At 41.4% G+C, this 17561-nt stretch overlaps 2 protein-coding genes across 2 annotated transcripts; both read left to right on the plus strand.

Annotated features, from left to right (window-relative positions):
- The first annotated feature begins 940 nt into the window (after positions 1–940).
- On the plus strand, positions 941–13650 carry oga (O-GlcNAcase). Its single transcript, XM_044045583.1, has 18 exons — positions 941–1454; positions 2278–2329; positions 2426–2523; positions 2714–2844; positions 2934–3105; positions 3212–3310; positions 3745–4029; positions 4153–4311; positions 4395–4585; positions 4676–4936; positions 5044–5247; positions 5611–5785; positions 8767–8852; positions 9924–10028; positions 10347–10438; positions 10521–10713; positions 10805–10964; positions 11087–13650. Exons 1-18 carry the CDS (start codon positions 1289–1291, stop codon positions 11221–11223), a joined length of 2766 nt encoding a protein of 921 aa, XP_043901518.1. The 5' UTR covers positions 941–1288; the 3' UTR covers positions 11224–13650.
- A 446-nt stretch (positions 13651–14096) lies between these two features.
- On the plus strand, positions 14097–16845 carry npm3 (nucleophosmin/nucleoplasmin, 3). The gene is made up of 5 exons (XM_044045133.1): positions 14097–14263; positions 14451–14554; positions 15562–15681; positions 15765–15858; positions 16366–16845. The coding sequence occupies exons 1-5, from the start codon at positions 14191–14193 to the stop codon at positions 16476–16478; spliced, it is 504 nt and encodes a 167-aa protein (XP_043901068.1). The 5' UTR covers positions 14097–14190; the 3' UTR covers positions 16479–16845.
- The last annotated feature ends 716 nt before the right edge of the window (positions 16846–17561 follow it).

A 17561-nucleotide genomic window follows, 5' to 3' on the forward strand; every position in this document is an offset into this window, starting at 1 on the left:
AAGCTGCATTCCATATTAGGACTGGAATTTCAAGATATTAGAAAGCCAAAGAGATACTCAGCTAAAAGACGAGCGCTGCACTTGCATGCCACTTTAGAGCACAGGCGTGTGGACATGGGAGACATATGCAAGACATTTATAGTTATGAATGTGATTTGTCAAATGTGAACAATGGCGAATGTGGCCAAATAATCCTGTAGTGTGAGGATTATTTAACAGACGCGAGTTAACGTCATTGGACGCATAGGAGTCTTCCCTTTCCAATTTCAAATTGTAAATATTAAGCATGTCTGATATTTACGACTGAACGTGAGTGGAACCGCGCAATAACCAATGAGAGTGAGATGACCGAGAAACGTATGTTGCGCACTTTTGTTTAGAACCGTAACTTGTTACAAGTCAAGTTGATTCCATATTCTCAGCCATGATGACTTCATCCACTTTTTTTCTCTACACAAAAACATTGCGCGCACACAACAGCTATTAACTGTTGTGTCTCCTTCCTGAAAATCAGTTAAAAAGTTTGTTGAGTCTGATTTGAAAACCCTCTAGAGTGGGGCAGACTTAATTGTTAACACACTAGACCTTTAAATTACACGTTTTAATTTGCATGTTTAAAAGGGTATTAAAATTTTTTGGAAAATAATACCTGAAGCATGTACGGAGGGGCTTCCAGCCTTGTCCTTTTTATCTTTAGGTGATGTCATCAACATGTGTTTGATATCAAAGTTGTTTACGTGAGAATACTAAGCCCGAAACTAACTAAATAAATACAAATCTAAATTTTCGGATGATGACCGCTGTCGTTATGATGCGCGTGTTGGTGGTGATGTTGCGGCGTTAGGTTTCATCTATCTCTTCGCCTTGTGAACATCTTTGCAGTGTTTTGTCACCCCGAACTAGTTTTGACTGGTTTAATCTAGTCCTGGGCGCATGCGCACTCGGTGTAAACAGGAAGAAACGACAGAAAACCACGGCAAATCTACCGTAGACAGAGGGAAATGATCGGATGAAAACGAGCATATGTGTGATTTTTCTACACACGGTAATGCAAACAAATCATGCCTTCCAGCACCTGATTGCAATTTCGACGACATCTGGTTGCAGCGGTAGCTAAAGGTTGAGCAGTTTTGATAGATTTGCTAATATCGTATGCTAGCTGACGCTGACGGATTGTGACGCGATTTGTTCCGTCTGGGTTTTGTTTGGTGAATTCCCCTCGTAACGTCACGTCAAAAATCAATATATTTCGCATTATTCGGAGTTCGGAGGGTTCATACCGCTCGTTATGGTTCAGAAAGAGAAGCCGCTGGATGCCCCTCTTGTTGACGGAGAGCCGAGCCCCAGCCCAGTCTCCGGAGAGCCTTGTGCCGAGGCCCCTGGCCCGGTGGAGGAGTCCGGTATTGGTATCGAGTCGACGGACCACAGAAAATTCATTAGTGGAGTCGTCGAAGGTAAAAGCTTTTAAAATAAAATTGATTTACCTGGTGTCTGCATATATATATATTCCTAAAAATGGCATCGAAAAACTGCAGCAAAAAATGACTTTGATTAATGAAACCAATTGGACATGGATATATTGTTATAATAATACTAATAGTTTTGTTAGGTACAAATTGATTTTGCCAGGCCATCAAAATAAGCGTTTATGTGGAATTAAACGACTGTTTTTGCTCATGAAAAATGCACGAATTGTCACCCTGTATTGTCGGTGTTGTTATGCTCATGCTTCCTGAATTTGATCTCTGTTAATATGTATTTCATATACATTTGTTGTTCTCCTTTGTGCTGAATTATTCATTTGAATTTTACCTGTGGGGATAAATAGAAGTACTGTACATATTTCTTTTCCTTTTATATGAGCAGTTCCTTTTCTATCCAGCAGAGCGCCGCACATACATATACAGTCAAGATGAGCTATAACTACTAAACGTGGACACAATACATATTGAGCAAAGCACACAGTTATTTGTTTTTGTCAAATATAATTTTGAATACAAAATGTTTTTGTTCCCTTTCAAAGTTAATTTGAATCCAAATATATACATGCACTTAACCTGGACATTGTATTTGTTATTAAGTCTGTAAAAATAATAATAACAAACAGAAATAAATGTTAAAAACAAAAGAAGAAGAGCATGTGTAATGCCGCTTTCAGCCAGCCTACACCTGGGGGGAACACTGCTGCTTGTACAAAGCTCACTGTGCACAGGAAATGCATTTGATTATCAGTAGCACAGACAACATGACAACTGAATGTACTGTTTGCTGATGCAGGCTTTTATGGTCGACCATGGACAATGGAGCAGAGGAAAGAGTTGTTCAGGAGGTATGATCTATGTGACTACATATTAAATAATGCTGACATTATGTACATTCAAAATTTAGGTATTATATTTAAGTTGCGTAACATTTAATTTCTCAGGCAGCAGAAATGGGGACTGAATACATACCTTTATGCACCTAAAGATGACTACAAACACAGAATGTTCTGGAGAGAGCTGTACTCGGTGGAAGAAGCAGGTGACTATTTTGAGCAGATATTTGGATCAACTGTCTTGTGGCAAAGAAACGTAATAATGTAAGGTTATTCAAGTTAAAGAAGCACAATCCCATGCCTTCAGCATATTTCAGTTTTAAAACTCTGTGTTGAATGTAAAATAAAATTTTTGGATGAGCACATTACTAAGTGACCTCTCCAACTGTCTTCCAGAGCAACTTATGACTTTAATTGGTGCTGCAAAGGACTATGGGACAGAATTTATCTATGCTATATCCCCTGGACTGGACATCACCTTTTCCAACCAGAAAGAGGTTTCTGCACTCAAGAGGAAACTTGATCAGGTAATACAAACAATCTGTATATACAATGTGTCACGACGATACTACATGCAGTATCATTAGAGCATCTCACCATCTGTTTTCATTCCCAGGTTACTCACTTTGGCTGCAAGTCATTTGCCTTACTTTTTGATGATATTGACCACAACATGTGCCCTGCTGACAAAGAGGTGTTCAGCTCATTCGCACATGCTCAGGTTTCCATTACCAATGAAATCTACCAGTACCTAGGAGAGCCTGAAACCTTCCTTTTCTGTCCCACAGGTAGTTCAGCTCTGCGATTCTGGAGTCATTTGCACATTTCATGCTGTGTGATTTTTATTTCCAATTATCTTGTTTATTTATTCATTGTTTTGCCCTTGAATTGCAGAGTACTGTGGAACCTTCTGTTTCCCAAATGTCTCTCAGTCTCCCTACCTTCATACAGTGGGAGAGAAGCTACTGCCTGGCATTGATGTGCTGTGGACGGGTTAGTCTGATGAATTATTATACTCATTTGTTTCAAAGATTCCACAGGCATTACTTTGCTGGGTTCTCTACACTGTGGACTGTTGTAAGCCTGCCTAGCAAAGTAACTTGACATCATAGTGATGCGGACCACAGTAATAGTGATTTCCTAACTCGCAAACCTCACTCGTGTCTGCCTCAATCACTTAAATTTAATTTAACACTCAAGTAACTAAACTGTTTTTAACAATGTATTGGCTCCATCTTAAACGTGATGCACCAAGTTTCAGTCGCCATTGTTTATTGTACACATAGTGGCATCATATTGACATTGTATGATTGCAAAAGTCAAAGACAGTTTAGGCCATTGGATAAACACTGTACCAATCCTGTTGAAGTCATTCACAGTAGAGAATATGTCAAATAATGAACTGGAATGTGTTTGCTTTTCTCAAGGCCCCAAGGTTGTTTCCAAAGATATTACAGTGGAATCAATCGAGGAGGTGTCAAAAATCCTGAAAAGGGCCCCCGTGATCTGGGACAATATTCATGCCAATGATTACGACCAGAAGAGACTTTTCTTGGGTCCATACAAGGGCCGCTCCACAGAGCTCATCCCCAGACTGAAGGGAGTACTTACCAATCCCAACTGCGAGTTTGAGTCCAACTTTGTTGCGATACACACTCTGGCCACATGGTACAAGTCGAATATGAACGGTGTGCGCAAGGATGTGGTCATGAGTAAGTATAATGTTATGATTATGCTCTTCTGTAAAATGTTGGCATGCAAACAGTGTGGATCATCTATCTGTATGGGAGTTTATTCTTACTCGTGGTTTGATTCTCCATATTTTCCTTCACCAGCGGATGGCGAGGACAGCACAGTGTCCATCCAGATCAAATTAGAGAATGAGGGCAGTGATGAAGAACTGGAGACAGACATGCTCTACAGCCCACAGCTTGCTCTGAAACTGGCTCTCACGGAATGGCTGGGCGAATTTGGTGTGCCTCATCAGTACAACAGTACGAGCAGTGCCTGCAATTATTGATCATCATGTGTACCCTAACAAAAAAGCACAATTCAGTGAAATGGTATTGTCTTTCAGGCCGACAGGTGCCCCAGAGTGGTGCCAAAAGCACAGTCATAGATGTGTCGTCCATGGCTGCCCCCTCTCTTTGCTCCTCCACAACAGTCACAACTGTGTTCCAGCAGCCTATCATGTCACCTGCTATGTCACCCCTCTGTCTGGATCCACTCTCACATCCCATGGCAAAAATACCTCAGGAGGTAGAAGAGGTGAGCTTTATGACCCAAGTACTGTAAGTCCTACATGTTTATACTTGGAGAAGAGAATCTTAAGTCTGCTTTTCATCTGCACCTGCACAGGTGGAGGTGGAGAAGAAGGATTCAGATGAGGAGCCAATGGAGATGGTGGTTGAGAAGCAGGATGAGCCAGAGCCAGAAGTTGAAGCTGACCCAGAGGAGAAGGATGTTGGTCCACTATTAGCTGACAAGATGGCCGAGGACCTGAAGCCCATGGATACAGACAAAGAGAGTCTGGCAGAGTTAAAGTCTCCTGAAGAGTCTCTCCAGGAAGACTCTGGGAGTGATATTGCCCCCATGCAGACAGATGATCAGCTCAAACAGGTGCAGCAAACATATGTGACTTTCTTTTTTTCCTAATTGTCTGAAATTGTATACAAAGCCATTGAAAATTCTCACAGTGTTTCATCTTTGCTTATTTGTGTTGTCAGGATTTTTTTGTGCCCGGGCCCGATGAGAAGGCCCTGTTCACAGCCGAGCCTCTCACTCTCGAGGACCTGAGCCTTCTGGCAGAGCTCTTCTACTTGCCTTATGAACATGGACCCAAGGCCGTGCAGATGTTAAAGGAGTTCAATTGGCTACGGGCAAACAGCAGCGTCGTCAGTGTCAACTGCAAGAGAAAGGAAACCGAAAAGGTGGGTTAGTATGTTACCATCAACGCACATATTAACTAAACATAACTAACTAAACAGTGTTGCTGAAAACAAAATGGTGGATGTGTACTACCCATACTGCCCATTGGGTGGTGTGGTTATGACATGGTTGTTCTGTGCTTCCCTTACTAAACCATTAGCCGTCTCTTCTCATTACAGTCAGAGAAGTGCAGATCTTAATCTTGTCAAAATGACTAGGGTATACTGAGACATTTGAATAATACTTTTATAGTTGTAAACAACAACTTTAAAAATGATTCTGGTGTGTGTTTTCTTTTGCAAAGTAAAAAGATTGAGTGCTGTTCCTTATTAACTGCTCTTATTTATTCATCTCCTTGGCGGCAGGTAGCAGAATGGCAACTAAGAGCGGACAAGTTTGAGGAGATGTGCTGCTCTGTCATCCAGATGTTCACACGACTGTCCAATTCAGCCAACCGCACCATCCTGTACGACCTCTATCCTTACATCTGGGACATCAAGAGCATCATCTCTATGGTCAAGTCTTTTGTTCAGTGGCTAGGTATGTATACAGGGATTCATATGTTGCTTCCTCTTAGGGCACAGTAACAGCAGATTATCATACTATACAGACTAGATCAAGTCTGGAAAGCCTGACTTTCACAACTTTTAAAATATACACATATTCAAGAGAATTCACATAATGTAAAGAAAAATCACTTTTGTGATCAATTACGTAGCTGCATGGATGACCACACAGTCCAGTGCTATGTAGTGCAGTAATGCAATTTTTATAATACATAATACACTTATGCTTTAATGTCTGCTTAACAGATGATAGCTTTACTGATCAAAGACTTGGAGAAATAGGTCTCCTTGTTGCCAACAGGGTAAGAGTCTTCATAGATAATATCTTAGCTCAGATGATTATCTGCCAGCATCACTTATGATGATTCTGTGAATTGCTCTTGTTTCATACATGTTGAATTTTTTTTATTTGATTTTTTTTTTGTCTGACTGAATGCCGCTTGCACTGCCCAGCATCGTCCTTATTTATTCCACAGTAAGCTGCTCAAACTTAGTGTTCTATAATCCGGGTCTTGGTGGCAAATGTCCCAGCAGGGTTGCTGCTGCTTGCTGTGTATCCAGTAACATCACTGCTGCATTCCCACACAGACACACTTGCTTCCATCTCTCTGTCTGTGGGGATGGGCACCAGGGAGACGTCCCCGACCCCTCCTCCATGTCCTAGCGCGCACGCGAGCTTGGAGAGCAAGAGTTGACTGACTGACTGTACAAGGCCATTCTGGTGCATAAAGTGACTTGCATGTCTGAATCACTAACTGAGTTTTAACAGCCGATTTTAACAGAAAATATTCAGACATCTTTTAAGAAACTTCAATTTAAAATTAAAAATTTAATCTGAATCATTTGCTCAATCTGTATTAGGGTGGGATTCATCTCTCTCAGCCAGGATTCTCTCTCTTTCTCTCTTCATCTTCCTCTGGTTCAATCTTTGAGATGGTGCACTGTGATGCAGATTGAGTGTTATTCAGCTCTGTGATTTAAATCTCCACCTGCCGTGGAGTGTTGTTTTAAATAGTATGAAGCACCAGCATGGCCTGTAGGTTACTCCCTATAATCCAGTTTCATTCGCAGGTTTCTGTCCTGTCCGGCTATATGGTAAAGCTGAGGACTGTTGCCCACAGTACACAGCAGGCAGCACACCCACGCTGGCAATACCATATCCAAGATCCATTCTATTGGATACATATATCAGGAAATAACTCTCACCACTTGTCAACATAGTGGTAAGGGAGTGTATGAATACAGTTTTTGTTGAATCCTCTTAAAAACTGTTGACTTCTGTTGTTGAAATTTGGAGGTGTTAACACCAGTCCCAGTGTTTCCCCTAATTATAAGCTGTGCAGCCGGCACTTAGTCACAACCTCCCTGGTTATTGAACTGCAAACACTTACTAATAACTATTTTCTACTGTTTTCTCCCTTCACTATGTACAGATGGAAGAATCCTCAGTACAAGTTTCTACTGCTATTGGATCGACAGTGGCCGATGTATGCACAGTGCAGGCGTCGTTTCTATCTTCAAGTTTAAAAATTTATCAATCAAATTGCTTGTCACAAATTAGGTAGCACAAATTTAAACGATTGATTTGGAGGAAAAGGAAGCAGCTCTGAAGACGAAGTCACATTCAGGGCGGCGATTTAGCTTTGAAGTGTTAACTCCCACAATTTCTCCCTTTGGCAGCTTCTCTCTAACTTGTGTTTTGTTTCTGTCAGTAGGCCCATAGAAATGGCTCAAACCAGCCGGATGCACCTACTCAAGGGAATTTATACTTTGCTTTGAAATTTAACCGCAGCTCATGATCCTCTTACTACACTGGGACGTGCAGTATCTGTGGCCGTGTAGTGAGGATCAGTGCATTCTCATGCATGTCCTTTGGGCTATGCAAGAGCACGGGTTCCTACAGAACTGGTTATGCTAAGGTCCAGTGAGAAATTAATTTTGTTCATGTTCTGTTTGGGGGGGGTAAGCGAGTTCAGAGTTCCTTCCCATGGGTGCATCTGCGTGCTGAGTTTGAGTCATCTCATCAGAGGAATTGTTTTAGTGTTCAGGATAAGGTTCATATGCAATGCAGTTGTTGTGCCCGCGCGCTGCATTTGTCTGGTCACATGGCAGGACTCGTCAACCAGGGTTAGACTTTCTCAGCAGCGACGCTGCTTTATACAAGCGCCACATGCCCTGAGTGTTTTATTAAGTATTTCTTAATTGCTGCCACCACCTACCGTGTCTGTGGTTTGTCTGACTGTGGCTTTAAACAGAAAGCTGAGAGGCTTTTTAACTCGGGAACTGCTCACACTTCCCGTCACTCTCGCTCCCTCTCCCTGGTGTGACGATTCAGCCGTGTGACGAGGCAGATAAGATGAGAATGTGACTTCACACGAGTGCTGAGCTCAGTGGGGTGATGGCAGCTGAAGCTTACCTTTGTAGTCCATAGGCAGTGTGGGTCAGTAAAATATTTATGAACTCTTGTCATCTTATCAGCAAAGTATTACCCTCATTGAAACACAAAGGGGCCAAACTGTACTCAGTTCTGATCTGTCTTCCGTGTTTGGAAAGCTTGCGTACGTACCACTGGCTCAAAGAACTTATTTCCGAAGACCTGTCCCCGTACAGTGTTTTGTGGAGCAGTGTGTGTAGTTACATTGACAGAAAAAAATCAATATCATGGACCTGATTCCATCTTGCAGACACGTAAGCTTTAGTTGCTTGAGCCCCCTTTAATCAAACATTTCCTCCTAATAATGTAATTAGTCACTTCCAAAATTAGTTCCTGTTATACCTTATTAATTAAAAACAGTACTGTTATTTTTTATTTAATTAAAACAGTACGTCTTATTTACGTGGACTATGCTATTAGATACATATGATCCCCTTCCTCCCCATCTCCCCACTCCCATCATCTGTGTCGGAGAGCCCCATCTTGTGGTAACAATGTCCGCTTGGCTCTGCTCCTAACAGGGTGTCGTAGTCAGTCCTCAGCACAATTCCTTAGAGGAGACCAAGAGCCCTGGGCCTTTAGGGGAGGTCTAGCAGGAGAGTTCCAGGTATCTAATGCACTGAATTTACAGCAAATGGAAAAAAAAGAGTGTTGTGAGCAAAAAAAGGACAATGGTAACATGTGCGAAGGTATTAAGGGCTTTGGTCTGTCAAAGGTGAGCCAAATAGATTGGGTCGGGCCTCATTCATATTGATTCCATCCCCTTCAATTTTTTTCAAAGGGTCCTGATGTGTTATTTTTTTAAATTGTCACTCAGTGTGTGGGGAATGACTGACCTGTAACCCATCCTGACCAAACGGGTTTCAGCCCATGTTTGGCATGGCAATCTTTGACTGATTATTTTTTAGTTTTTTTCCAGCAACTGTCCAAGGAGATGCTGCTTTTCCCTAGCGCACGCGGCGCAAGCGAGCATGGCTAGGTTTTATTTTCATGACATCTCATTTCTTTGCAGGAAAGCACAGCGCACAAATTACCAAGCCAGCCCTTTGCAAGCGCACGCTCAAGCATCGCAAGCGCCAGCGAGTACGCAAGCATGTTTACAGTGGGAAAACTCCATGATCAAACACAGCTCTCCATCCTCAAAGTAGTGTCTCCATCCGCAGAGACTAGCCAGGAGTCACAATAGCAATTCATATGCTGTTGAATGACTCAGTCAGCTCCCATTTTTATTTTACTCTTTGGTTTTTTCCTGGAGTTCTCTCTGTCTCTCTGCGCCAGCATCATTATTTTTCTCAACAGGAGGGTCCTGCGCAGCGAAATATTGCGATGCCTCATAAAAGGAAAAGAAGCATCTCCTTCAGCCAGTAAAACCTTAGTCAGACCAAAATACCACCCTTGAAATGCAAATATGTGTGTGTGCTTGTTGTGCTATGTTCCTTAAGCGAAAACTGAGAAAGTTGCCATGTTTGCTCCAGTTGCTCACTGTCATATCATCAGGAACATCGGTTTATGTAATTGGTTTTCATTACTAGTCATGAAAAAGCACTTTGCTGTCTTCTTTAGTTCCTCTTGGTTTGACAGTGGTTCAGCTGTAGCAAATGCACAGTGAGGCTGTCAGCGAAAGTGACACACCGCCTGGTCTCAGGGTAACTAAGGCTGTTTTGTTTGCTACCCACAGAGGTTGTTGCCAATAGATGGGGCAAACGATCTTTTCTACCAGCCTCCACCTTCAATGCCAACCTCCAAAATCTATTCCATACGGCCATACTTTCCCAAAGATGAGGTAAGATGTTATTGCACCTCTTTTCAAGAACTGAGGTCATTTCTTTTGGTTAGTGCCAACAGTTGATGCATATTAATGTTTATGAATGTATGGATGCTGAAATGATGTTGGCTAGTTGCACATATTCCCTGCAGATCTGACCTAGTTACAGCAGGGAATGCTGTTTCTCACAATACTAATAACCCTGACTGCTGTTTAGCATCAAATGTGTGTGTGTTGAATGTAAATACTGCGTCATATTGAGTCTCGGGATAAATGTTACAGGGTGCCATGTGCTATCCACCACATCATCCGCTGTACTCTGTTCTATCTCTCTAGGTTGCCGTTTACACAATATGTAAAGAAATGTACTGTGAAGGAATGGAGGATTTAACTTTCCCTGATGATGATCCCAACCTCATCGGAGACAGGTAAAAGTATTTGTTTACACTCAGCCAAGATTTGCAACTGAACTGCACAACACCAGTATCCTTACTGCTCGTTCTTTCGCAGGTTGGTGGGTGGTCTCCTGACACTGAGCTCAGACTACGGGTTTGTGCTGGAGGACGATGAAGGGATCTGTGGCTATGCTCTCGGGACTGTGGATGTCAAGCCCTTCATCAAGACGTGCGAGTTGAACTGGATTCCCTTCATGCAAGAGAAATACCACAAACCCGACTGTGAGAAGGACCTCACAGAGGCTGAGGTAGGGTCTTAGTGCAACTCTCTTCAAATTGGTAATATCCATAACCATGTACTTGGTCTGCTAATGTTGATTTTTTATGTTGTTGCTGTAGAAGATGATGCTGAGTTTCCATGAAGAGGAGGAGGGTCTTCCAGAATCCTTTCTCTCCAACTTCCCCTCTCTCATTAAGGTTGACATTCACGCCAAGGTGACTGACCCCAGTGTGGCCAAAAGCATGATGGGATGTCTCCTATCTTCTCTAAAAGCTAATGGTAGGTGGCGGCTACCTGGAGCTATTTTTACTAGTTACATAGGCACCATAATAAGTGTTGTTATTAGTTTTATTAGTAACAGGATCTAAGTGATTTGACTTGGTTTTTGTGTTCACTTCCAGGGTCTCATGGTGCGTTTTGTAAGGTCCGTCAGACTGATAAGAGAATGTTGGACTTCTATAGTAAGCTGGGATGCTTTGAAGTGGCCAAAATGGAGGGGTTTCCCAAAGATATCATCATTATGGGACGCAGCTTATGAAGAAACATCTGGAGAGAACAAGTCTACATGGCCTGAATATGTTTGTTACCTTCATGAGAAAAACTTCCATGGCGATTTTATACTACATTACCATCAGGGCCAGCCCCAGGAGACCTCTTTTAAGGATTTGATTACAGAAGCACAGCAGTCGCACACAGTTTCCCTGCGCTGTCCTTAGATGCAGTGGCTCTGTTATATTCATCAGATCTGAAGCTAAAAGGCCAAGGGGTGATCTGTAGTCAGTTGATTTGAGCAAACATAGAAGAGTGACACCCCAGCATGGATTTCTGGGGTCCCTCCACCCATATACCTCTGGAAGGCAGAGAGCGTTAACTCCTTTAGCGTTTTTCTGATTTAATCCATTAGCCATTTACATGGATATTGGCTGCATTGCCTAAGTGCAAAGAGTCTGCATCTAAAATGGAGGCAGAGCTGTGAAATGAGGGCGCCCTGTATCTCAGGTTGTGTCTCACTGCCCACATGTCTTGCTTTCCCCAGCTTTGACAGAGAGAGCAGCACAGCTGTCGACATAAGTAGGACGGCTTTATACATGATTTAAGGTGCTGTGTGAGAGTTTGCCTTTCATCATCACATGATGATATTTCCGGTTCCCCCACAACAGCCTTGTCACTGGTATGTTTCCAACAAAGCCTGATGTGAAACAGTGAGTCTGCACACATGATGGGTGGAGAATCGTAGCTTTTGTGATTTCTGACAGGAAATCATCACAAACCTCGGATAGTATTTGTTGAGACGGTTAAAGACTCGACTGCTAGATCCCTCTGAATTTCAGTTGTTTTCTGCCATTTGGAGAACAATAGCAACGTTTACAGACTTGGTTCTCAGCCTAGTTTTTGTTTAGGGCTTTGTTTTTGCCCCCCTCTTTTTTTTGTTTTACCAGTCAGCAGTTTTTTACTTATTTCCCCTTTGAGCTGTTGCCTTTTGGTTCATTGCCTTTGGATTTTAGGTTTATATAGCAAACCCCCGGTCTCTTGTGTCTAAAATAAGGAAAGGTTGATTTTGGACTCTGGCCTTGTTGCTCAAGTTCCAAAAAACAGTCCAACACTGACAGTCACTTTTCTTAGTTTACCCAAGCACATCCAAGACTGCATCACAGATGTCCTATCATGCAAAACAATGCTGACGGGGACAATTCTGTCGGAGTCTGTCGGAGTCTGCCTAATCATATTCATTTAGTAAATGCTGAGGGGATTTTTTAAGTTTTGTACTTAATACGTTTGTTTCAATAGTTAAAATCTGATGTTTACTTATATTTGCCTTTTTGAAAGAATTAAAAACTATAATCAAGAGAAATCCACATTTCCCCCACCAATCCCTATGGGGCCAAAATCCTAACATATTCTGACCAGCTGTAATTATAACAATTTGAGGTAATAATATAAAAAAAGGAGTCCAAACACACACACAGGATTATGTTCTCCTTGAAGTAACACTGCTCAATTCACCCCAACCAGAAATTCAAGACTAGGGCTGCAGTTTCAGGTTTTCTGAACCTTGTCAGTCATTATAATAGTCGGTATACACTAGTCGTCTGTTTTCCCTCCCTGCTTTTGTTTTCAGCATTGCACATTCTCAAACAAACGTCCTCTCAGCTGAGCTATGGTGAGAACATTAGGGGTCGCCAAGGCTGTTCAATTCTGTCACCAAAGTGGCAGTGGCTCCCACACTGTTGAACCGAAGTGGTGGTAGTGTGTGTGGGGGGATTCAGAAATTCCTTGGCCTTCATTAGATGCCCATTGAATGTTTCGTACTCTGACACATTTTCCATTTGTTTTTGTAAATCTATATAGTTAATTAAAAAAAGAAAAGCACTTTGACTATAGATAGGAGTGTTCTGTTGGTTACTCGAGGATCATCAGTTGCTCTTAAGTAGCTGCCTGCCAATGTGATGTTTTTGATACTGGTGTACATTCTTAATGTGCATGAGGTGTACTGGATTTGCTGTGGCAGTCGTTAAAAATAATCTTATTTTACATAACGAAGAGGAAGACGCATGCCACTCACCTCCTATAAGCATATTTATTGTACTGTTATTATTTTGTATATCTTTACTGGGACTATGGCTGACAACGGTTTTCTGTAAAAACAAATGTTGGCCTTGTTATAAAGCACTGTCCTGTACATTTGTCCCATCCAGCTTTTTTTGAAGAAGAAGAAACTCACCACCAGATTTGCTCTTTGTCTACATAAGCAACAGCGGAACTTTCACACTTGTTTTAAATGGTTCATTTTGCAGCAACCAGTTTTAATAGATGTGGGCTGTGACTAAGAGAAAGGGCTCAGATTGTGCATTATGATTATTTGAGTTTGGGGTGTTATATAAAAAAAAATAAAAAGTCAGTTTCCCAATGTAAAATTTGTATGTAAGATACATAAGATTAAAAACTAATAAACCACAATGAGTAATTTTGTAGTTTGTGTCAATTGTGTTGGTTTATATGTCTCAACAGACAAAAATCCTTTGGACAAAGAAAAGAACTGTAGATCAAGTAAGTGATTTATTTATTCTTTCAATATTCCTGAAAGTTTGGTACAAGCGTTATTCCTTAAAACATTTGTGTACAATGTACCTTTAAAAAAATTACAACACTGAACATTTTAATATGAACATAAATAAACAAAACACTACATCAGACAATTAGGTACAAAAATGTTAACATGTACAACACAAAATACATTTAAAAAATATGAACTGAACTGAGACAAACATTATACACACACACCTATGTGTGTATACATACATATATATGTATATGTATACACACATAGGTGTGTGTATACATATACATGATGATGATGATATTAAAATGTTCAGCGTTGTAATTTTTTTTAAGGTACAGTCGCCTAGTGATGACGTAGCATTGACGTCCACACTTTGCGCCGCGCTGTTTAGTCGTAAGGTGTGAACGCTTTGCAAACCCTTGCTCTTGTTCACTTTAGAAAAATATGTCCCTCAACGACGACGAGTCCTCGGAGGTCGGAATGAGCGGCCAAACCAAGCTGGAGAGTTTCCTGTTCAGTAAGAAACATTTAAATCGTAATAGTTTGTAGGTTCCCGCGCGCACGTGGGTCCCCTCTGTGACTCTTCCTCGGTGTTCACAGAATTGTTCCAGCGCTACGTTTTCCAGTCTGTTTGCGTTTGTAATGTTGAAGAGGAAACGAGAGTCGGTATTTAATCGTGCTTTGGGCGTTTTGGTTTGTTTTAGGCTGCGAGCTCTCCTCCAAAGTGCCTTTCTACACTTTCCAGGCAGACGAAGAAGAGGAGGACGAGGAGGAGCTGGAGCTGGAGCATTTCCTGGAGCTCAGAACAGTATGTACTGTGAAACCTAACCAACCTGACTGTGTGTCATCACGTTATCACCACGTGGGAAAATAAAAATGTGTAAAGTCCTCACTAGCGTTTGATCAATATAGGGTTTTTATGGCCCATGCTGATTGCAACCACATATATTTCTTATTTGCTCCATAGTTCTCAAACTGTGGTACGTGGCCTGTCAGTGGTACATGAGCTTCCTCTGGTAATTGGAGGAACATCAGTAACAGAAATAATAAATGGAATTAAATAACTTAATGTCTTTGATTATATTTGTGAAAGTATCCAGAAAAAGTCAGCGCCACTGAAAGTTACCGATGCTGCGCAGTACTTGTGAATCCGTGTTCGTTGTGTGTTCCTGTGCTCTGGAGGCGTAGCTTCGGAGGGAAGTCTGAAGACAACGATTCTGTGATAATTCATATATAGCAAAACAATCTGGATATCTGTCTAACTGAAGAAATCAAAAGGTTCCCGTGAAAAGTTAAAAGCACAGTATTTCTCTATTCACAACAGAGAAAAAAGTGCATAAAGTCTATGTATTGAACATGGATGGAGCATCTCTTAAAGTAGCTTTCTCCGCCATTATCCCGCCGTAAACTCCCTCTTCTTCGGCCAGGTAACTTTCCCCCAAGTTTCCTTCATTCATTTGAGCAGCGCCACCGTGAGGAGACATGTAGTAGTGACGCCCGTCGAGTTAAACTGGAAGGTGTTTAGATAATGATATATTCCCTGCTGTGTCTATTATCGTATTGCACGAGGAAGGACAGCGGCGATATATCACCAAACTGATATTTTGACCCACCCCTCGAACACAGGTAATCACACTTTTTGAACCGTTTCTGAGGACAAATATGTTTTAACTTGCATAAATAAGAAATAATCAGACAATTGAGTTCTTAATAACTGGCTGATGCCAATAAAAGTGTTTGGTCTTGAAGTCACACAATGTATGAAGACAGTTCTTTAGATAAGACATCCTCTAAACAAATCTGTGGTCCCTGTAGGTTTGTCTAGGAGAAGGTGCCAAGGAGGAGAGCAATGTAGTGGAGGTCACAGCCATGAACCACCAAGGAAAGACCATTTCAGTGCCCATCGCCAACCTTCACATCAGCTGTCTACCCATGGTAAAAAAAACTCAAAACATTCACAGGTTCATGTGGCACACAGCAGAGGCTTAAGCTTATTTTTTTTACTCTTCTCTCTTCAGGTCAGTCTGGGAGAATTTGAGCTGAAAGCCCCAGTGACCATCCGACTAAGGTCCGGGTCAGGACCAGTCACTGTCAGTGGACTGCACCTCATTGGTAACTAAGGCCTTTTTAAACCTCCATTGTTTTGCATTCTTCTGGGTGGGGTATTCATTCAAGCCTCGCCATTTCTCTACCAGGTCCTCACTCATACTTTTACCTTCATTTGAATTATAGAGTAAATGTGTTTGATCTCCCAGTATTTTTTGTGGCCGCTGTGATTCATTAGGTTCTGAAATACTTTGTTCCTTCATTCACTTTCACTTGAATTTCACCTGATGACGCGAAACGGGAAACATTTCTTTGGGCAATGAAAATGTCTTTTCCTTGAAAATGAAAATGAAGACCTTTGACATGTTTGTTAAAAAGTAGACTACCCTGTTTCAGAACTTTTGTGATATGCACTTTAACCAGTTGTGAAGGCAAAGCTTGACAGTCAGGATCAGACCTCATCTCGTGCTCATGCGATGGGGCAAATTAAACAAATCCTTTTCTGCTCTATGATTACATCTGCCACCAGAATTCAGATAGCCTTATTTAACATTGTCTTTTGTTCTTTCGCAGCCTCACAGGCGGCAGACTGTGATCTGTCTGAGGATGATGACGAAGACGATGATGATGAGGAAGAGGAGGAGGAGATCACCCCTATTAAACCAGCCAAGAAGAAGCAAAAGTAGTGGGCAGAGAGGTGACTGATGGGTTTTTGGAAAGGTCTTTCTTACTCCACTGATTTGTCTTAAGAAAAACCAGAGTTTTGTACCAGACGGACACATTTTGCAGAGTCGATACTTCTTCTCACTTCCACGTGAATCTCACTGATGCGGCAGCTCGGATGTTCTTGCCTCTCCTTCAAAGTCAGAGCGGTGCGTTTGAACTGCTTTAACTAAAGACATTCACTTACAGAAGAACTGTTTTTGCTATTGATTGTGATACAGTGGATTTATGTCACCAGTGGTGGAAAATACACTGTATGTCTTCTACCTCCAGTGGACCCTGGTGGTATTTGAAGATACTGTTCTTGTATAAGTTTGAACATGTTTTGTAGCTCCCCGACAGGAAAGGTGTGTTTCACAGCTGAGTAGTTCAGTCTCATCATTTACAGATGCACAGTGTCTCCATTTCCAATTTGTACTGTTTCAAAATACAGTTTGTTTTCTATGCGAGTCATAAATGTGAAGACTTTGTACACCCGGTAAACGCTTTTCAGCTTTTTACACACACAGTACATGCGTTATGTTGTAAAGTAAACTAGAAATCAAGCATCGTCAATTTATGACCACAGCAAATTCAAATAAAATGTTCATAAACACACTTTTACAAAAAAGGTGAATTAACTTAAAGGAAGAAGCTCACTGAGAACGTATCTGTAGACTGTAATTCTGTATTTAACGTGAGGAGTTAAAGCAGAAACCAGGGCCAAAAAACAGTTAGTAGAGCTGTGTGTCGGATGATAGTGATAACACAAATATTATGGTGCCTCCATCTTTGTAGTTGACAAATAATAGCTTGGTTATAACACTAGAGAATGTGTGTTTGGGTCAAAAGGAAGGATTCTGTTCAACTTCCATTTTCATGTGAAGGTATTGCATTGTAGTGATTCTACCTATTATTATTATTATTATTATTATTATTATTATTATAACCTAATATTACTGTACAATTATCTCCTTAATACCAAGCTATGGACTGCATTAGAAAAAAATATGGTATTAGAAAATACCGAGGCTGCTCCGTTGGCCAGCTTTGACTATGAAAAAGAA

The sequence above is a fragment of the Solea senegalensis genome, linkage group LG15, assembly GCF_019176455.1.
Source record: "Solea senegalensis isolate Sse05_10M linkage group LG15, IFAPA_SoseM_1, whole genome shotgun sequence".
Lineage (NCBI taxonomy): Eukaryota > Metazoa > Chordata > Actinopteri > Pleuronectiformes > Soleidae > Solea > Solea senegalensis.